Here is a 22,266-nt window from a genome sequence, read left to right as displayed (position 1 = left end):
GACCTGTAATACCAGGTAAATATAAATGTCATTTTTTTTGCATAAAATGTATCAAATAAGCAATCAAACTTTACCTTTAAAGTCAATTAGGCTCTCAAACTTTTTAAAGTTGCAAGTAGGTACATAAAAATGTCACATGTTAGTGACCTGTAATAACAGGTAAATATAAATGTCATTTTTTTTTGCATAAAATATATCAAATAGACCATCAAACTTTATCTGTAAGTCAATTAGGCCATTAAACTTTTTAAAGTTGCAATTAGATACATAAACATGTCAATTTAGTCATCAAGGCATAATTACTTGTTGGTGACCTGTAATACCTGGTAAATATAAATGTCAATTTTTTTTTTATTTTTTTTGCATAAAATGTATCAAATAGGCCTTCAAACTTTACCTGTAAAGGCAATTAGGCACTCAAACTTTATAAAGTTGCAATTAGGTTCATAAACATGTCAATTTAATTTATCAAGACATAATTACCTGTTAATGACCTGTAGTACCAAGTAAATATAAATGTGACTTTTATTTGCATAAAATGTATCAAACAAGACATGAAACTTTACCTGTAAAGTCAATTAGGCTCTCAAACATTTTAAAGTTGCAAATAGGTACATAAATATGTCAATTTAGTTCATCAAAACATAATTACCTGTTAGTGACCTGTAATATCAGGTAAATATAATTGTCTTTTTTTATTTTTGCATAAAATGTATCAAATAGGCAATCAAACTTTACATGTAAAGTCAATTAGGCCATCGAACTTTTTAAAGTTACAAATAGTTACATAAACATGTCAATTTAGTTCATCAAATATAATTACCTGTTAGTGACCTGTAAGTGTAGGTAAATATAAATGTATCTTTTTTCCATAAAATGTATCAAATATGCCATCAAACTTTATCTGTAACGTTAATTAGGCCCTCAAACTTTATAAAGTTGTAATTAGGTAGATAAACATGTCAATTTAGTTCATAAAGACATAATTACCTGTTAGTGACCTGTAATACCATGTAAATATAAATGTCATTTTTTTTTGCATAAAATGTGTCAAATAGGCAATCAAACTTTACGTTTAAAGTCAATTAGGCTCTCAAACTTTTTAAAGTTGCAAGTAGGTATATAAACATGTCAATTTAGTTCATAAAGACATAATTACCTGTTAGTGACCTGTAATACCAGGTAAATATGAATGTCATTTTTTTTTTGCATAAAATGTGTCAAATAGGCAATCAAACTTTACGTTTAAAGTCAATTAGGCTCACAAACTTTTTAAAGTTGCAAGTAGGTACATAAACATATCACCTGTTAGTGACCTGTAATTCTAGGTAAATATAAATGTCACTTTTTTTTTTTTGCATAAAATGTATCAAAGAGGCCATCAAAATTTATCTGTAAAGTCAATTAGGTCCTCAAACTTTTTAAAGTTGCAATTAGATACATAAACATGTCAATTTAGTCATCAAGGCATAATTACCTGTTAGTGACCTGTAAAACTAGGTAAATATAAGTGTCATTTTTTTTTTCTTAAAATGTATCAAATAGGCCATCAAACTTTACCTGTAAAGTCAATTATGGCCTCAAACTTTTTAAAGTTGTAATTTGGTACATAAATATGTCAATTTAGTTTATCAAAACATAATTATTTATTAGAGACCTGTAATACCAGGTAATGTAAATGTCACTTTTTTAAACACACGATTCTTAAGCAGTCTGTTTTTGTACCTAGTTGTATGGAGTGGTTATGCAACCCTCCTTCTTATCTTTGTAATATCACCCAATATATTTATCTTTGGTTTAAAAAAAAAAAATGACCATAGCACATGGCATACTCAAGTAAATTCGCCCCTAAAAATTTAGTACGTGTGGTTCCGTTATTGATCGTAACGAAACCATTTTGCGGCACAGTACTATAAATACCTCCCAGCGGGAAATCTGTCTTCTGCAGGTTCTTTGCGAAAATCATGTCGGAATCCACCTCAACTAGTTCCATCTCAATCGCCGGTGTTTCTTCCGATGATCGATTTCGGCCGGTGAACACCATGGCCTCCGGCGACTCTTCCACATCTACTTCTAGCATCACTCAGGCTTTCCATTTTTCTTCTGGAAATCCTCGTATCGAAGAGACCAGGGGCGTGATGCATCTCTTCCGGAATGACGTCGCCTCATCGTCCCCCGAATTGCCTGTAATCTTTATACATTTCTTTCGTATTTGATCCGTTCATGAACTTCATTTCTTTCCTGTTTCAATTTTAATTTAGTGGAGGACTGAATGGAGTTTATTTATTCTAGGGCTTTTTCCTTTTCTTTTCTTTCTTTTTTTTTTTTAGGAAAAAAATATTTTAATGGGAATTTATTAAACTTGAAATTCTTTTCGAAAAGAATGGGTATATAGTTGTTTGCAATCTTATATCACTATTGTTTTTGAACCATCTCTGTTTGTCTTGCATGGTTCTAATTGTTTTCTCAGATTTTGACATTTTGAAATTAGTGAAAAATTTCTGGGAAATAATAAAATGCAATGTCATGAATTGTCTGTTGATTTTTCTTTTATGTCCTTAGGCTGAAAGAAAACCTCTTCTCTGTGTGCTTGGGGTACCCAATCACATGACTTATTCAGATTTTTGTCAGTTTTGTGGTTCATTTGTGCAACATATGCTGGAAATGCGAATTGTCAGGTATTGTTCTGGAGACTGGACTGGCCTGATAAAGCGGTGCTCTATCCATTGGTTCTAACTATTTTTTGTATTATGTGAGGGTGTAGAAACGAAGGAATGGAAGATCGATATAGTATTTTGATCAGGTTTGATGAGCAAAAATCTGCAGACTCTTTCTACAAACATTTTAGTGGCAGACGTTTCTCATCTCTTGAGGTATGCTTTGCTCCTGCTGATATTTTGATCTTCAGTAACCCATTTGTTTTTCAAGTGCAAACGATCTTCTACCTTGTTTTATGATATCTTTAATACAGGAAGAAACTTGCCATGTGCTTTTCACGGGTGATGTGCATTACACTGGTTCTATTGAACGCTTGCAGACTTCTGCCCCAAGCTCTACAGAACAGCCTTCATGTCCAGTCTGTCTTGGTATTCCCGATGAAGGAAATTTATGTGTTAATCCTATGATGCCAATGGCATTGATTTGAATACTAGAAATTATGTCCAACTGTTGGCAATATTTTGATAGATAAAAAAAACCTCTTGGTAATTTAGTAGTCATTACAATGATCTTCAATCTGAAAAAAGTTGATGTAAAATGAATGTAAATTACTTATTTTTCAATGTCTTTCACATGAGGAACACATGAATTCTTTTGAAACCCTTCCTCTCAAGATTTCACCTGATGAGCTCACTCATGTTTATACCTCTATTTATTGTCTCTTTTTTTATCACCTCTGCAGAGCGGCTTGACCAGGACACTAGTGGGATTCTGACTACAATTTGCAATCATTCTTTTCATTGTTCTTGTATTTCAAAATGGACAGATTCTTCTTGCCCGGTGAGTAATATTATTGCTGCAAGTGTTGTAATTTTGATTAGGTGGAGTGATGTTAGCAGATTAGTATAGGTATTAATTTAATCTAAACAAAATTTACAAATTTTGTATATTCAACCATGTGTACCATTTCTTCTGGTAATAAATCAACTAAGGTGATCAGGGGAATCCGGGGATTGATTCTTCTGAATATCTTTGATTGATACGGGAAAGCTCACAGCTTACCCGAAAGTGCGCTATGGGTGAAGCCCGCCTTGTGACCCTAGCCGGCAAAGGACACCAACCAATTTAGGTTGCCCATAGTTTACCAGCTCAAACCAAAAGGCTAATAGATAGCTCCCACAGGGAATCGAACTTGAAACCTTGTTACCAAGCCAATTGTCCGACCAACTTGGTTGGGGTTGCCCCCTTTGAATTTGGTTTTATTTCCTTCACAAATGTTTGGTTGTTTAAAGGGTTGCTAGTTTCCTATATAAATGTTTGGTAGTTTTGGTTATTTTCCTTTTCAATTAGGAATATTGTGTATGTATCTCGTCTATATGAAAGTAAGCTATTAATATCACCTGAGAGTACGCTTAGAAAATACAATTATTGGGCAATTAGGCACATTATCATCCACCACCACCTAACCTCTACCAATCTTGTAGTACGGTCACAATAAAGCAGCCACCACCCTTTTAGGCCCCCACACATAAAGCATCTCTCACTAGAAGAAATGTTGAAGTGGAGAAAAATGGGCAAGTGTTTAGTTGTGATAACCTATGGGTGAAGGACCATCGTTGCAAACAAAAATTATACATGCTTGGCTTTGATGAAGAAGTGGAAGACACGTTGATTGAGCTAACGGCACCGGAGTAAACCATTCCCAAATTCCTGATCTCAAGCTTGGTGTCCCAAAGGGGAGTGATGATTTGGACAAAGGAAATCAATGAAGATGATCAGGGAATCTGGAGATTGATTCTTCCGAATATCTTTGATTGACTATTATTTTGAATTTGGTTCTATTTCCTTAACAAATATTTGGTAGTTTCCTTTATAAATGTTTGGTAGTTCCATAGTTTTGGTTGTTTTCCTTTTTTAGTTTATGAGTATGGCTTATGTATCCCATCTATAGAAACATGATTTCTTGGCTAAATAAACACAACTTGATTAAGTTAAAAAATCAAGGATAAGGAGAACTCCACAAAATTCCAAGTTATTTTCCCTTTTCTTTCTTCACCCTTTTCAACCTCAAAAAATTGGCAACCCACCCTCCGCTTCCAATGATCTGCATTGCCCGTTGACTTGAGCTTTTGCCAAAGAACACAACATCTCTATCTTGAATTATATGTTGTATCTCATGTAAAATGAAATGATGTTATTATTAGCAGTGTGTTGTGCTTTTGAGTTGACTAATGCTAAGCCTCAAGTAAAAGGCATTGCTGTTAAGTGTTAGATGTGGTTTTGTAGATTGTATGCCATTCCTGGTGATTTTTTGTGCAGAATAGGCTCTACTTGATGCAAGCATTCTCTCAAGTTTAGATGAGATTGTAGTCAACTAATCTTGTCAGATTGAGTGGACTTCATGAGTCCTAAGTCCTAATATGGAAATTGTTTCATTTAAGAATAGTTGTTCACTTAGCTAAAAATTGCAAATTTTATGTCATACATATCTTTCTTTAAAGGAAAGTATGAATTTTAATTTTTAAGGAACTTAAAAGTTTGAAAATCTTTAGGGATAGTCACTTATTTGAAAAATTAGCAAAAGAAAGTTATAGTGAGATAGTCTATATAAACCACCCCTTCTCCCCTATTGAAATTGAAGGATTGAAGGGTCTGGCAGGTGGTGAATATCCACCACCTGCCAGTTAGTCTACCTAAGCCAATTTGTTTTCCATTTCTGATTGTCATTGTTTTTAATTCAAGTCTCTGGTCCAACCAATTTTAGTGAATAAAATATTTTTCAATTGTGTTATGAGAACCTGATCCATCAACCATTGCTTTACTCAGTTTTCCATTATGCCTTGTAAGCTCTATGGATGCATCTTTCTATGGAAAGGAGATGCCTACTTTATGGTGTCTATTTGTTCACAGCCTCACTAGTTTGTTTTTTATTTTTTAAATAAAAGCCTTGCAAGTTGACATGTTGGACTTTTGGTGTCTTCCTACCATCCATGATGGCTGTTAATTTATATGAAAAAGTAAAATGGATGAGAGAAGTAAAAGATTGGCAGAATTATTATGCCTCTATATTTTGAAATTTCAATTATAATTCAGTGAAAGTGTGAAACAACTATCTTAAAACTCAAATTAACTGATTCACATCAACATTTATGGCTCTGCAATGTTTATAAGTATGATGGAAATACTTTGTTATGAAAGTTTACTAATCATGTTTGTTCAATATTAATTCTGAGGCATCTGATGCACATAAAATAACTTGAGAGATGAGGTAAGTTTGCTTCAAAATGTTTCAGGTATGTCGATATTGCCAGCAGCAGCCTGAGAAATCGGTTTGTATTGTTTGTCAAACGTCAGAGAATCTCTGGATGTGTGTCATATGTGGTTTTGTTGGTTGTGGAAGGTAATGATATTACTTCCTCTGATCTAGTACCATATTTTAATTTCTTTTTCTTATTTACATTTGAAAGTGAGTGATTTCCCCTTGCAAGTGAATAAATGGATTTTCAGTAAAAGCTGCTTTTTGCCTTTTTCTGTACAGATATAAAGATGAACATGCTAAGAGGCACTGGAAAGAAACACAACATTGCTATGCGCTTGAATTGGAAACAAGACGTGTCTGGGACTATTCTGGAGACAACTATGTTCACAGATTAATTCAATCTAAAACTGATGGGAAGTTGGTTGAGTTGAACCATCACTGTGTACACTCTAATGAAGGTTATAATTGTGAATGTGGTGTTGATCCTGAATTTAGTGAAGCTCTTGAAAACAACAAAGTTGAAGCTGTATGTTTCGCTTTTCCCTTATTCCCTCCTTTTATTTCCGGTTTTTTGTTTGGTCTGTTATTCTTTAACTTGTTTAGACAATTGATTTTCTCTAATCTTCATAATTCTCTTTATGCAGATTGTGAATGAGTATAATGAGCTCCTGACAGCACAACTTGAGAACCAGAAAATGGTTAGTGTATTTTTATTTGTTACTTTGTTACAAAATTGGGTACATTTGGCAACTAATCTTTAAAATGGATCTTGCTTTTAGCTTTCTAGTGTAACTTTAATGAATGTTTAGGAAAAGTGGCATTTTCTGTTACTGTAGTAACTTTTTTTTTTTTTTTTTTAATATATTTTTTACCTTAGTACTTTGACTCCTTGCTACAAGAGGCTGAAGAAGAAAATAAAAGGCAAGCTTCTGAAGCTGTTCAGAAAGCTCTAATTCAGAATCCTAGGATGGTTAAGTTGCGTGCTCGGTTTGACAAATGCACTGAAGAGAAGAAATTTCAGGATGATGTGAGTTTCTAAATAGGTGCATTTGCTTATACTAAGCTTTACTTTTGTGCTATTTCTCCTCTTCAGTGGCAGCTATCCTTATTTCATGGGGGGAACACTGATTGTTTTTGGTTTGCAACTGGCAGATCTATGACAATCTTTTGAGAAACCAGAAAATATGGGAAACCAAGATTGTGGAAATTGAAGAAAGGTATGGTTAATGCCCTTGTTTCTCAGCTTTTGGATGCAATGGCTACTTGATACTCCTCAATTCTCTCCCATGTACACTTGTGTTAGTTTTTCAGTTTTCCAATTCTTTCATGGATTGTGTGTGTTTTAGATGAGATGTGGTCATGTGGCAGGAAGGAGAGGGGGATTCCCTTAACTGGTAGAGTGCTATATCTATCAAACTTATGAATATATAAGTGAGAGGGTGGCTTATAAAACAATTAAGCCATTGGGCGGATTCTTGTAGTAAACTTAATAAACCAGTCAAACATATATACGAAGCCCATTGGACGGATTCTTCTCCGATTTATTCTCCTCTTCTTCCCATACATTTAGAGTTTTTCCAGGTTGATGTGCATAAACTGAGGCCGGTTTCTTCATTTATCTGCCGATACACTTTTCTCAAGTACTATTTCAGAGAGTAGTGTTACTAGTGTATATTGCATCTGTGAATTGTGTGAACTTGTCAAATTTATTCTTCTTTGAGTGTTAAGACCTAGCCGTAACAATAGCAATTAAGGTAAAACACCAGCCCTTTGTATCGCATAAATTCTAAAGTTTTATTTGTGGGCTGGGTTCCAAACTATAGGGAAAGCAAGGTCTTGAAGCTGAAGGACGAGAGGATAAAGCAGTTGGAGGAAGAGGTGTATATTTGATTTGTTATGGATGCAGTACTAACTACCAAATTCCTGTTCACTTAACATTCATTAGTGCATCTTCTGGTACTCGTGCTTGCAGCTTATGAGTCTAATGACATGCTTAGAGTTCGAAGGAACGAACACAGCATCACAAGCACCCGATAAAACTGGAAACAGCGACAGCTTAATCAAGTAGGATGCTCCTCAGAAAATGGAGAAAGAGACCAGCAGGAGGTGTTGTCTGGTACATGGAGTTCACCAACTGGCCTATGAATTTCAGATTCAGGGTTGTATCAGTGTCATGAAATGAACATAACAAAAATGTGATGGCACATAACATTACAAGAATGAATATTTGTTTTGTAGCAATGTGCATTCATCATGGCTGTGATGAATGATTAACTCAAGTATGATGAACATACCTTTCGGTCTTTTAGAGTATATGGATTTTGATTAAAATTTGCATTGCAGTCATGGTATATTGGTTTGAATTGTAATATTATAAGGGCATTTCTCATTCACACAACTTGCCTGGTTGGAACCTCTAAGGCTCTAGCCACATTTTCTTCAAACTACAAAAACATTTAATTAATAAAATTAGAAAGAAAAAAAAGAGAAGAAGTTCATTCTTATATTTATACAGAATATTGTTTGAGCCTACTAGCAAGGGTGGCTGCTGTTTTTACACTTCACTAAAAAAAAAAAAAAAAAGAAGTCAAAAGAAACCCAATGCTATAAGCAATTGATGTTGTTTGGTTTTATAGAGGCAGCGATCCTCCATAGAAGAAGAAGAAGAATGTCCTCTCATGCAGCAATCAACTGAACCCATACCTTGTAGCTCCACTCACCACTACTCAACTCTTCTCACAAAATGCATCCAAACCAGAGATTTCACACTTGGAAGGCTCATCCACTCCCGCCTCATCAAGACTGCACTAACTCTCAACACCTTCCTCGCCAACCGCCTAATACACATGTACGCCAAATTCGGCTTCATACACTCATCACACAGCCTCTTCAATCAACTCCCAATCAAGAACACCCATTCCTGGAACATAATCATCTCTGCTTTTTCTCAAGCGGGTCTTTTCAAGAATGCCCTCCAACTGCTTGATCAAATGCCTGAACCAAACCTTGTGACCTATAACTCTATCATTTCCAGCTTAAGTCATCGCGGGCATTTCCGAAAATCCATAGGCGTGTTTAAACTAATGCAGGCTCGGTGTAAAAGTGAAGTCTTGATGGACGGGTACACAGCTGTTAGTTTGGCCAATGTGTGTGCTTGCTTGGGTGCATTGAAACAGTTGTGTCAGTTACACGGAGTTGCTATTGTGATTGGCTTGGAATTCAATGCTGTGCTTTGTAATGCCCTGATTGATGCCTATGGGAAGTGTTGCCTTCCTCAGAACTCGTATTCCGTTTTCAGGCGAATGCACGAGAGGGACGTCGTGTCCTGGACTTCAATGCTGGCGGCTTATGCACGAGCGTCCAGAATGGAGGATGCTTGTAGGATTTTCCATCAAATGCCACTGAGAAATGTGGTGTCTTGGACTGCACTAATTGGCGGTTTTGCACAGAACGGGGAGGGCGAGAAAGCTTTGTGCCTTTTCAGGCAAATGCAGGAAGAAGGTATCATCCCTAGTGCCTTTACTTATGTTTCAGTTCTGACTGCCTGTGCAGATATAGCTCTATTAGATAAAGGGAAACAAGTGCATAGTCACATTATTAGACATAAATGTTCGAGCGATAATATATGCGTAGTTAATGCTCTCGTGGACATGTATTGTAAATGTGGCGACATAGCCTCAGCAATGACATTGTTTGAGAGGTTCCCTGACAAGGATACAGTCACCTGGAACTCACTAATTACCGGGCTGGCTCAAAATGGCCATGGCGAGAAGTCGCTCTCCATGTTCAAAACGATGATTGCAGCAAATGTGCAGGCCAACCATGTCACTTTCCTAGGGGCTCTATCTGCTTGTAACCATTGTGGTTTAGAATCAGAAGGATTCAAGATTCTCAACTCAATGGAAACAGATCACGGTGTACATCCTGGTTTAGACCACTACTCGATTATGATCGATTTGCTTGGGCGAAAAAACAGTCTAACAGAGGCAGTAGAACTGATTGAGAGAGCAGCCGATGGTTCAGACCATATTGGTATGTGGGGTGCGGTTTTGGGTGCTTGTCGTGTTCATGGGAACATGGAACTCGCCAGACGAGCAGCAGAAGCTCTCTTCGAACTCGAGCCTGAGAACACTGCACGATACGTTATGCTATCCAACGTATACGCTGCAGCAGGAAGGTGGGATGATGTGCGCGAAGTGAGAACGCGTATGGATGGCAGAAGGCTGCACAAAGAAGCAGCTTATAGTTGGATTGAGATCAAGAATGTAAGGTATAAGTTTGTTGCCAAGGACAAGTTCTTTTGTAGGACAGAAGAAATTCAAGAATTGCTTCATAAACTGGGTGATCATATGAAGGATGCTGGTTATGTACCTAATATTGAACAGCCATTTTCCCCTAAAGATACTGATGTGAGTTTGGATTTGTACCTACTTTAGTTGATTACAATTCAAAAACTTAAACAAGCAAGAATTATTATTGATTTTATTCATAATTCATTTTACTTTTCATCCTCGACATATATTTTCAAATTAAGTCTTCAAAGGCATGAAACTATTAAAAACATAATGCATTTCCCTCAAACTAATAATATAAAATTTAATAAGTCGTGAACAAAATCATGATATAATAATACTTTTTTTTTTTTTGAGTACTGATACAATGATACTTAAGTTTATTCTTATTGTAATCGCTAAATTATATTGGTATTTTCATTTTTATACTTTTAGTTTAAAATGCTCATAATGTCTTTACTTTGTGAAAATTTTACCTAATTTTGACTTATTATTTGGATTAAACTGAAAACGAAAAAGTCAACTTAAACCTTATATTGAACTTGTATAGGTTTGAAAAAAAGAGAGTAAAATGTTTTAGTTGGATCATATTTCCCAAACCATTTTTATGAGTCAAAAATATTTTTGTACGTACCTCAAAAATATGTTTTTCTTCATTGGGTTAACAATTCATTACCCAAAAATATATAGGTTGTGTCCCGGGTGAAACATGCGGTGAGATATTTCCGTAATTATAACAAAAGCTATGTGCAAACAATTTTTAATTATCTACTACTCTACTTATGTCAGATTACCCGACCCGAGAACAGGTGAGCATAAAAATTCAAAATTTTAATTACTCCGTATCTACCTAGGTCAAAATACCCGACCCGAGAACTGAAAGGGGAGCACCAGAACCGGTGAGTGAGCTCCCTCAGCAAAACAGCCAGAAATTCTAGGGGTTTACCTCTAAACCTCAGAGCTCGCTCATGGCGGCAACCATCAGAATTCTTCGTCTCCGCCCTAACCGGCGGCACGAAAATTTTGTCCTGTTTTCTTCATTCTCCACTTCCGACCACCACCACTCTAATGCCAACTATTTGGATGAAATCCGGAAGAAGGTAGCCGATTCACGAAGACGATTCCCCCCTCCGCCGCCACCTCCTACAGATGGAGACCAGCCGCCTTCTTCTCCTTCACTTCGCTCTAAGCACATCTCATTTCAGGAGCTATACCAGCGGAGTTTCGATGCCCCAAAGCCGCCGGCCTCCAGTAAGGAACGCTTCGACGCCATTCGAAATAGTTTGAGCAAGCTCAAGGAGAAGAATCCGGGCGTTGCTCTAGGGAAAACGAATGATCCTTTGTCGCTTAATAAATATACGGATAGTTTAAGGTTGAGGCCGGGAAATCTGAGCCCCGTAGAACCGCCGACGGTGATTGGCAGCGACAAATTGCCGACCTCGATACTTGGAAAGGATATCAAGGGTTTGAAGGATGGGAATATCAGGCCAAATGTTGGACAGGAGTTTGTGCGCAGCTATACTTATCAGGAGCTGGGGGAAAGGTTGAGAGCATTGAGCCCTGAGCATAAGGGAAAGAAGAATGGGTTTTCGTTACGAGAGTTGAGTGATAGACTGCGTAAACTTAGGATGATTGAAGAGAAAGAGTCCGAGTCTAGGGTTGGCGGAGTTCGAAAAGCTTTGATGGATGTTTTTCGTGGCATTAAGTTTGATGATGAGAAGATCACGAGTAGGTGCCAAAATTCATTATAACTAATATGTTTTACATGCTTTACTTTGGTTTTGTTATTAGGTAATGTGATTTGCAAAGAAAAAAACTAGTGCATACTTGTTCTATGTAGTGTTTAGCTAACACATATAGATCTTAGTCTATCACTCTTTCTCAATTTTGTATGAACCTATAAGAAATATCTCATATTCACATAATATGTGGTCTACCAATAATAGGGGTTCAGACAGTTCGGAATCTTGATATTTTGGGCCAACTTGGAGAAAATACAGATTACTTATCACATCCTCCGAAGGAGAACTTAGTTGAGAAGGCAAGTTTTACTTTCCTTGTATTTTCCTCTTTACTTTGAAAATATAGTAATGGAATTTGAATACCCTTTTGTAACTTTGCATTGGTCTAGCCCATGACTTTAATGGTCTTGGCCCTTCAGATGTAACATATACTTAGTCTTGTTCTATGTTATATTTGCTTATGTATGGATTAAAGTCGGTCTGTCGGAGAATGAGAGTGATTGTTCTAAGATTAAACACTGTACTGTTTGGCTGTTTGTTGCTTTATATGTTAGACCAGAATTTCAAATGAGTAGTAAGGCTATACCTAGCATGCAAACTTGTAATAAGTAATACGCGCTTGAATTGGCTGCATGTGTTCAATGCTAGAACATGAAAAGTTTTGAATATCTGTTAGCAGATGTGGAAATTACATGGCCTATGTACTGCTTCGAAAATATGCAACAGTGTGTTGTATGCTTCCCTTCTGTGGTTGTATCATGCAATTGTTGCCCTGTTGGTACATGAGTGACATGGTTGGTTTACTGGTTAAGTTTCTACTGTGTACTTTGGGTACACATATTTCAATGATTTTTGAATTCTTTCCCTCAAAATGCCCTCCATTGATGAGCAACATTGAATTTATTACATACTGTAACTCGTTCATTTGTGTTTCTATTATTGCTTTCTTTGTATCATCTATTGATAATGTCTTCTGTTGTTCTTCTGACAATTTTTCAGCATTTTTTCATTATACTCCATATAATCATTTTGCATCCTTGTTTTGCAGTATTTCGATCCAGTTAACATGTCATCTGCAGAGAAAATGAAGCTGGAGCTTAAGAAAGTGAGAGATCAATTTAAAATGTCAGAGTCAGATTGTGGTTCTGCTCGTGTTCAGGGTAACTTGTTTCTGAGTTTTGTTAATACATAAGTACATAACTCCGCATTGTCCCTTACTTCCTTTGTTTATGTTGGATTCCATGCCAATTTGTTGGATTGCGAAACCTTTTACTCACTGTTTCTCTTCCACTGTTAGAATGCTAACTTAAAATCAATAAAATTTGAAATTCTATTTTTGTTACTCTATTAGATTGTTTGAATGCTCCACTTCATCTTTTCCTATCTTTTTTAATGCTAATTTTTCTGAGTTCATTGGAGGAGGAGAATCATGAGTTGGTTTCCCATCACTCCCCTTTTCTCTTATGGTCACAGTTTTTGTCCATCGTTAGAGAGAAGTGATTGGATGTGATGTTTTATTTTTATCATAATTGTCACTTCTTAGATGACCATCTGTAGATGGATGTTAGTTGTAATCTCGTAGTCATGTTTGCGAGATACATGATTTAAAATCACTCTACATGTCACACGTAATACAGTCAGTAATGCACGATGTGTTCGTAAACTATTACATGAATTTAATGCTTTCTTCATTGTTATGCAGTGGCTCAACTTACGACCAAAATCAAACACCTATCAGGTGTCCTGCATAAAAAGGTAAGCCGTATCTCCATATGTAATCGTCTCCTCTCATAGGCATTTCAAAGATGGAAAATGTGCACTTTATCATAACAGCACACTCCGAGAATCAGATTAGGTCGCATCTTGTTCCCTAACACATGGTGCTTTCGTGTTTAACCCAATGCAATAGGATAAACATTCTCGAAAGGGTCTTCAAGCAATGGTCCAGAAGAGGAAGAAGTTGCTGAAGTATCTCCGAAGGACTGATTGGGATTCTTACTGCCTGGTGCTATCATCGCTTGGTCTTCGTGACAATCCAGATTATAAGAACTAAACTGGCACCTGGTGAGTTTTATGAAAGCCTAGGAATTAGTTTTTGCTTTTAGGCTAAGCATGCAGAAATGCACTTCCTCCTAAAATTGTTCTTTAGAACTATATTTTATATTACTCATCTTTTCCTTCTTTTTATTCACATTTTCAAAATTATTATTATTTTTACTTGGTATCTATTTTTTTTTAAATTAATAATGTTATACTGTCATTGTTTTTCTATGAGAACTGAGTAAAATTCCTTTTTCTTTTTGTTTTCTTCTTCCCCAATTTGTATGCCAAAGTCCATAGCCTATTTATACAAGGCACAAGACCATTAAAATCCCATATAATAATAATAATAAGTTCTTTTTAAATGATGTATTGTACCAAGTACAACCATAATAAAATCCCGCGGCAAAACAGTGGCATTTCACCACCATCTCCCTTCAACCTTGCCATTTCACCACCATCTCCCTTCAACCCTTTGTGTAAAGTATCCTTCCTTTTCTTTTTCTGCATTTCGCTCAAAGGGTTGAAGGGAGATAGGGGTGAAATGTCACTCGAAACCAGAGCTAGTTGGTTTTCCTTGAAACGCGTTGAGGCGCAGCAGTTGACTGGATATCTAGGGGTAAAGCGTTGTTTCGGTGCGGGTCGCAAGAGTTTGACTGGACATTTAGGTGTAAAGCACTGTTTCGGTGCATGCCACAAGAGTGGTACCAAATCGAGGTAAACTCTGAATACTATATATGACTCTAAAATTACTGGGATCAAGGTTGGCCAGTGAGATGATGGGGGTTAAGCACTTAAGCTCTATCGTCGAGAGGGGAACAACCCGGGTCACCATTTAAGGCCCCAAAATGACCGCTCAGTTCGGGTGCAGAGACAACCAAGAGGTTTGCCTAGAAGTAGCCATCCTTGAAAGAGGTGTGTAATAGCTCACTGATTGAGCGCTGGGATGTAAAAAGACATAGCTGACCGGCTCAAATCCAAGGGCTTGAGGTTCGAACCCACGATCTTTCGGCTGCAGTGTAACTCTCTTACCACTTGGGCTGCCTTTACGGGCACAAGTGGATATTCTTGTATTATAGCTTTGTTGCGTCCCGAGGGATAGAGGAGGCTAGGTTAGCCGAAAGATGGTTTTCGGTTCAAGAGCGTAAAGTCCCCTTTCAAGGTAAGAAGGGGTAGAGAAAATGTCTCGAACCAATGTTCGAGTACAACCAAATCTTACCTAATTTCATATAACATTTTTGGAGCATACCACCCTTATTGTTTTGATAGTCAATTTGGATTATGTTTTGATACACCTAAGTTTAAATTTCGAAAATCTTAAAAGATTACTATGGACTTATTTATTTAAAAAATTCAAACTTTGGAATGACAAAAACGTATGAGTTTGTTTGGAGGAAGGGAGTAAAATAATAGTATTTTGAATCTAAAATTAATGTTGATTGTCGAATGAGTTAAACTTTATAGATATTATTCTCTCTGTTTCATTTGATCTGTTATATTTATTATTCATGGGTCAAATCAATTTTTTCTTTATTGCTTATTTTTTTAGAATTTTTTGTTATTTTAATTTTTTTTTGTTTAATAGTACTTTAATGTAGTTTTTAAATATATAAATTTTATATATTAATGCTAAACTTAATATTATGAAAAATTAGATTAAAAATAACTTCGCAAAAAAATTAGATTAAAAATAACTTCAGTCAAGCCTCATTAAACGAATCAGTGATCTACTCTCTTTAACATATTATAAGTTTTTTAAGTTAAAATTTTAGCTACTCAATTAATTTAAAATCATATCAAAACTTCGAATTAATACATAGTTTTTTTTTTTTATTGATCTACTCTCTTTGACCTATCACCTATTATAAGTTTTTTAAAACTTTTAGCTACTCAATTAATCTAAAATCATATTAAAACTTCGAATTAATACATAGTGACATCAAAAATCATATTAAAACTTCGAATTAATACATAGTGACATCAATACACCTAGGCAAATTATATTGTGCATATTGAGTTGTTCATTTTTAATATATAGCATATCCATATTTAGTAGATATGTTTATTATATTTTGATACAACTATAGGGTACTGTAAGTTCATTTTAATGTATTATGGAATATAAGTTAAGATATACTTTCTCCCAAAAAAAAAAAAAGTTAAGATATATTTATAATACACTAAAAATCATTTTGTTACATGGATTTTGATTCACAGTATAAGCATTGTACATCGACTGTCAAAACGAAGGAACACCTTTTTACATATATCAATCCATTGGTGAAGATTCAGAAAAGAAACAAACCTCCAAACAAGCAAACTTGCAAAATGTCATAACTTGTGATGAACAGATTCTATTACTCACACAACCTCTATGCTCTTTAACTAAACAAAAAAATCAAACAAAACATTGCAACTAATGGCTCTCTTGAACTACACATCCATGCTGCAAGAACAGTCTTTTCAAATCTTCAGTAAGCTTAGAGTTGGGAAAAGTTACTCTCCTCAGTGATGGGCAAGAGAACACAATCCGTTCAACGACACTGGCATCAACATGGGCACACATCCCCAACTTGATTTTGCGTAACCTTTTACACTTTTTCGCGACTTCCTCGACACCTTTTGTTGTGACTCCGTTACACCCCTCGAGACCCAATTTCAGGAGCCCTGAACATCTGATCCCAATTGCTGCAAGGCCGCTGCCATTCAACCCTGACCTATCTGCACTTAGCACCTCGAGTTTTGGCAACTCTGGGCCCTCCCCAATACTTTCGATCCCTAAACAGTGATCAATCTTTAAGCTTCTGATCTCGGGACAGATCTGGAGAACACTAGCAATGCCCTCTTTAGATATACCCGAGCAAAAGGAAACATCGAGTTTCTCTAACATCCGGCAGACAAAGGCAATTTCTGCAAGGCATTTATCACTGACTCTAATATTCTTTCCCATATTCAGACACTTGAGTTTTGAGCTTATGTGCCAATCCGGAGAGCCGCCCTTTCTTCCCAATCCAGTGTTCTCCATGTCAAGCTCTTCCAGCACATCACAATTTCTCGCGAGTGCAAAGATGGTTGAGATTGTTAACCTACTGCACTCCGTTAATTTGATTGTCACTACACTACGTAAATACACGGACAAGGCCTCCATAATCTCATCAGTCAGGAAATCAAAAGCCTCAAGCGCCAAGTACTGAAGCGATGGATAGGCAGAAAGAAGAGACAAGAGTCCATTTGATGTGATACCGTTGCAACACACAAGCGAGAACCTATTTAAAGGAAGACAAGCTTTTGCTAAAGAGCTCAGGCACTCATCTGAAATAATTGCGCAATGTAGATCAATAGCTTGCAAAGCTCGACCATAAGTGCTGAAACCTTGAGCAATCAGATTACTGTTTGGACAAGTAATACCATAAACTGAAACCGAGTTCATCTTTGCACTGTTTTGCAACAAAAGATGAATCCCATTTGCAGTAATGAAACAGCAACTCGAAATTTCAAGACTTTGAAGATTCAAACAATTGGATAGTGCTGCAATTGACCTATCAGTGATGTAATAATTCCCAGAAAGATTAATTTTCCTCAATTTCTTCAAACTCAAAGACAAAGCCTCAATTCCATCATCTGTAACTACGGATTCATTTCCCTCCAGATCCTTGGATCTTAAGTGCACGTCAGTTCTAGGAAAACTGATATCTAACTCTTCCAAACACGGGAAACAACTAGCAATTCTCTTCAAATGTGAATTGCCTAAAACATGCAGATTCTTGCACTTTAAAACCTTCAACTTCTCAAAAACCGATCCAGAATCCATCGACTCATCAAAGGGGATTCGGGTCTGATTAGAAATATCAAGTTCTTGAAGATTTAGCAAGCAGCGATGCCGGATTTCAGAGAAAATTGTAGTGGCATCACCACGGAAATTGCTGAGATTAACGGAAACGAGATTAGGGAAACGGTGAAGGAGTCTAGGGAGGGTACCAGTGATGATCGGGTCGGTTACGGATAATCGGCGGCGGAGAGAATTGGTGAGCGCATAGAAACGCTTGCAAACCAAAGAGAGGGAATCGAATTCGCAGTCGCGATCGAGTTTTGTGAAGATCTGATCCCAACACTCGTCTAGCAAGTCGTTGCATGGCTCCGCCATGTTTGTGGAACACAGAGCTTTGCTTCGCTTCGAGTCTTGAATGATTGGAGTTTTCGGTTTCTGTGATTTTGTTTCCTTTTCTCTTTTTTAAAATTTAAATACCAAACCCGAGGGTCAAAAAAAAAAACGGAACCCGACCCGAACCAGTTTGAGTGGACTTTCGAAGAGGATAAAGTCATAAATCTACAAGGCAAAGGTCCGAATGAGCCCATTTTTCGCTCCTAGTGTCCCACAAGTTAATTATTACTCCGTAATTTATTACTATTTTTGAATTTGAATTATGGAATATGATGACTTGATTAGATTTTTTTTAGTACTACTGACTCTGTTACAATGTAGTTGACGGTAAATATGTTACCGGAGTATATTCATATAAGTGAAGTACAATGTTCCAGTACAAGAATGTATATGTGTCAGAAACAGAGCCCCTTACTCTATGAGTGTGAGTGTCTTTTTATATGCCCGAGTGCAATGACTTTTTGCTTCCACTTCAATGCGCATTTAGTGACCTCTTCAATGTTCTTCAGTAAGTGGATATTAATACTGAGGAGCCGTTGGAGTGGCTCCTCCTCTTTAATGCGTAACGGCCTCTTTAACGTTCGTTCACTGCCTTCGGGTCAATGCTGATAATTCGGGTTGAGTGCTGATGCTCAATTATACTGTCACCAATCCCTCCACTCCCTAGCCAACGAGAGTGGTTGAGGTGGTTGAGAGTAATAACGTGTGTAAAATTTTTTTTTTTTCGAACGGTAAGAGAATTATAGCCGAGGCGAGGGTGAGGCCTCGGCCATGATTTTTTTTTGTTTTTTTTTTTTTTTTTTTTTTTGGCGTTCTGTGCGCGAGCTCACTTTGACCAGTCGTAGGCTCGGTCAAAGGTCAGCTCTCCAGTAAGGTAGCTAGCGAGATCGGATCTCGTGCCGGCTCTAAGGGACTAGAGTGTGGTGTTTTTGAAATCAAGCCTCCGACTTGACCCAGAAAAACACTCTCCCGTCAGGTAGCTAGCGAGATCGGATCTCGTGTCGGCCCTAAGAGATAGAGTATGGTGTTTTCGTAGAAAAGCCTTAAGCTTTACCTAACACCCTCCCGTCAGGTAGCTAGCGAGATCGGATCTCGTGCTGGCCCTAAGGGAATAAAATTTTATTTTTTTTAATTTTATTTTCACGGAATTTGAGAGGTGACGCCACTTAAGAAGGTGACGCTGCTTGAGGAGGTGACACCACTTGAGGAGCAGGACGCCACTGGATGAGGTGACGCCGCTTGAGGAGGTGACGCCACTTGACGAGGTGACGCCACTTAAGGAGCAGGATGCCACTGGATGAGGTGACGCCGCTTGAAGAGGTGACGCCACTTGAGGAGGTGACGCCGCTTGAGGAGCAGGACGCCACTTGAGGAGGTGGCTCCACTTGAGGAGCAGGACGCCACTAGATGAGGTGACGCCGCTTGAGGAGGTGACGCCACTTGAGGAGCAGGACGCCACTAGATGAGGTGACGCCGCTTGAGGAGGTGACGCCACTTGAGGAGGTGACGCCGCCTGAGGAGCAGGACGCCACTGGATGAGGTGACACCGCTTGAGGAGGTGGCGCCACTTGAGGAGGTGACACCGCTTGAAGACGTGACCCCGCTTGAGGAGGTGACGCCACTTGAGGAGCAGGACGCCACTGGATGAGGTGATGCCGCATGAGGAGGTGATGCCACTTGAGAAGCAGGATGCCACTAGATGAGGTGACGCCGCTTGAGGAGGTGACGTCACTTGAGGAGGTGACGCCGCTTGAGGAGCAGGACGCCACTGGATGAGGTGACGCCACTTGAAGAGGTGATACTACAGGAGAAGGAGGAGGCGACGCTGTTGGTGGATGAGGAGGTGATGCCGTGGATGCGGAGGCGCCGCTGGAGAAGGAGGAGGCGATGCCGTGGATGAGGAGGCGATGATGTGGATGAGGAGGCGATGCCGTGGATGCGGAGGCGACGCCGTGGGTGAGGAGGCGCCGCTGGATGGAAGGCATCGGGGCGGCCTTCTTTTGTAATATGTAGAGCTGTGCCTGATATTTGGGTGACGGTAAATATGTTACCGGAGTATATTCATATAAGTGAAGTACAATGTTCTAGTACAAGAATGTGTGTGTGTCAGAAACAGATCCCCTTACTCTATGGGTGTGAGTGTCTTTTTATATGCCTGAGTGCAACGACTCTTTGCTTCCACTTCAATGCGTAGTAAGTGACCTCTTCAATGTTCTTCAGTAAGTGGATATTAATACTGAGGAGCCGTTGGAGTGGCTCCTCCTCTTTAATGCGTAACGAGCTCTTTCACGTTCGTTCACTCCCTTCTGGTCAGTGCTGATGATTCGGGTCGAGTGCTGATGCCCAAGACCTATCCTACATTAATCAAACCCTACACTATATATTTCCATGAAAATACATACTATAAAAGCAACAAGACAAATCTTCACACTAAAAGTAAAAGTAAAATATCAAATCAATACTGTGAGAATTTAGATGGAGTTGGGAATTGGGATTTATGGCACCAGGACAAGTGGCGATGCAGGTGTAGAGAAATATGGTCGCTGGAACCCCGGTATCGGCGGCGAAAAGCGGAAGAATGGTGGCGGCGGATCAGAGTATATGGGGACGAGCGGCGGCAGGTTGGGAGGAGCTAACCACGGCGGCCGCGGGAAGACAGGTCTGCGTGGCGGTGGGTAAAGATCCAATGGCGGCGGAAAGATGATTGCCGGCGGCGGAGCGTGAAAGTGAAAAAAGGGCGGAGGAGGGGATGGAACTAAAGGAAACGGCGAACGACATCGCCTTGATGATATGCGGAGGTGGCGGCGATGGCACCTTCTTCTACTCATCTCTTCGCCGTCGACGACCACCCCTATTTTCTCTTCTTCATCTCTTTCTGGTCTAGTAATCTCTTGCTCATATTTAGGGTAATCTCTAGCTTCTGCAAATAGCGCCGATGTTATGAACAACAGTGCTAACAAAGCCACCACTACTATATTCATCCCTCTTCTCCACAAACACTGGATACATAGATACAACGTGTGTGTATATATAATATATATACAGCTGGTGAGCTGAACACAACTAGAGGGAGACTTACATATTGTGTAAAGTACAATGTTTTAAAAGACGGAGGCGTGTCTTGAGACGTTTTGTATGTTGAGGCGAGGCGTAAGCCTTGAGGCGTAGGTCTCAATTTTTATTTAAAAAAATATAATTAAAAAATGATTATAATGCTTGATTAATCTCATTTCTACCATCATTATTACTATCTTCCCATTCTTCTTATCTTCATCAATTAACCTACAAATAAATAATAAGTAAAAAATAATAATATTAAAGAAAATCACTAATTACACTACTAGCATAACAACATTAAAAACATTTTTTTTAAGAAAAAAGGCTAAGTGTCATACACCCACATTGCCAATAGTACTATATAAAATTACGTCGTCGCAAAAGTCAAGTCTCGTCCCAAGTCGCAAGTCGAAGTTGCGAGCTGCAAGAGTGCAAGTCAGGTTTCTAGATAAATTAGGTTTAACTTATCTAAATTTCTTTTGGGTTAACACTGATTCGCCTAAAAAAAAGCCGTGAGGCGCGTATGAGGCGTACGCCTCTAATTCAGCCAAAGAGGCGTACGCCTCAGTACCTACCTACTACGCGCTTACGCCTACGCCTACGCCTCACTTTGAGGCGCCTCATAAGCGCATTTTTAAGTCTTAGGTAAAGTATAATCCTCTTTACATTCTTATATTATGTGGAGTTTTCAAAAATCTTACATAATTTCTTATAACATTTTTGGAACATACCACCATTCGGAATAACGAAAATGTATGAGTTTCTTTGGAGAAAGGGAGTAAAATAATAGTATTTTGAATTTAAAACTAATGTTGATTGTTGAATGAGTTAAATTTATAGATATTACAGAGTATTTTTATTGATCTACTCTGCTTGACCTATTATGGCTATATTTGGTAAATAATTAGCCTATAAGCTAATTTTAGCTTATTTGATCACTATTAGTGATTTGACTTGGTTAAAAAAGCAATATAAGTGTTTGGTTAATAAGTTTTTTGTTTTTTTTTTTTTGAAAACAGTTTTTTGTAACTTGAAAATACTAAAATTTAAAAGACT

The 22,266-nt window shown here is 37.9% G+C and overlaps 4 protein-coding genes across 4 annotated transcripts; 3 read left to right on the top strand and 1 right to left on the bottom strand.

Annotated features, from left to right (window-relative positions):
• Nucleotides 1–1,927: 1,927 nt before the first annotated feature.
• LOC116032707 (BRAP2 RING ZnF UBP domain-containing protein 2) lies at nt 1,928–8,259 on the top strand. The gene is made up of 12 exons (XM_031275404.1): nt 1,928–2,186; nt 2,563–2,678; nt 2,765–2,873; nt 2,972–3,086; nt 3,401–3,498; nt 5,952–6,058; nt 6,197–6,443; nt 6,562–6,615; nt 6,795–6,944; nt 7,070–7,134; nt 7,741–7,795; nt 7,890–8,259. The coding sequence occupies exons 1-12, from the start codon at nt 1,965–1,967 to the stop codon at nt 7,983–7,985; spliced, it is 1,434 nt and encodes a 477-aa protein (XP_031131264.1). The 5' UTR covers nt 1,928–1,964; the 3' UTR covers nt 7,986–8,259.
• A 234-nt stretch (nt 8,260–8,493) lies between these two features.
• Nucleotides 8,494–10,376, top strand: LOC116032066 (pentatricopeptide repeat-containing protein At2g13600-like). The gene has a single exon (XM_031274463.1). The coding sequence runs from the start codon at nt 8,596–8,598 to the stop codon at nt 10,351–10,353; it is 1,758 nt and encodes a 585-aa protein (XP_031130323.1). The 5' UTR covers nt 8,494–8,595; the 3' UTR covers nt 10,354–10,376.
• Nucleotides 10,377–11,072: 696 nt separating this feature from the next.
• Nucleotides 11,073–14,222, top strand: LOC116031523. The gene is made up of 5 exons (XM_031273747.1): nt 11,073–11,937; nt 12,156–12,250; nt 13,000–13,111; nt 13,654–13,706; nt 13,861–14,222. The coding sequence occupies exons 1-5, from the start codon at nt 11,178–11,180 to the stop codon at nt 14,002–14,004; spliced, it is 1,164 nt and encodes a 387-aa protein (XP_031129607.1). The 5' UTR covers nt 11,073–11,177; the 3' UTR covers nt 14,005–14,222.
• A 2,185-nt stretch (nt 14,223–16,407) lies between these two features.
• On the bottom strand, nt 16,408–18,135 carry LOC116033299 (F-box/LRR-repeat protein 4). The gene has a single exon (XM_031276052.1). The coding sequence runs from the start codon at nt 18,133–18,135 to the stop codon at nt 16,408–16,410; it is 1,728 nt and encodes a 575-aa protein (XP_031131912.1).
• Between the last annotated feature and the right edge of the window lie 4,131 nt (nt 18,136–22,266).

This window comes from Ipomoea triloba, chromosome 10 (assembly GCF_003576645.1).
Source record: "Ipomoea triloba cultivar NCNSP0323 chromosome 10, ASM357664v1".
Classification (NCBI taxonomy): domain Eukaryota; kingdom Viridiplantae; phylum Streptophyta; class Magnoliopsida; order Solanales; family Convolvulaceae; genus Ipomoea; species Ipomoea triloba.
This window is presented reverse-complemented; position numbering and strand designations above follow the sequence as displayed.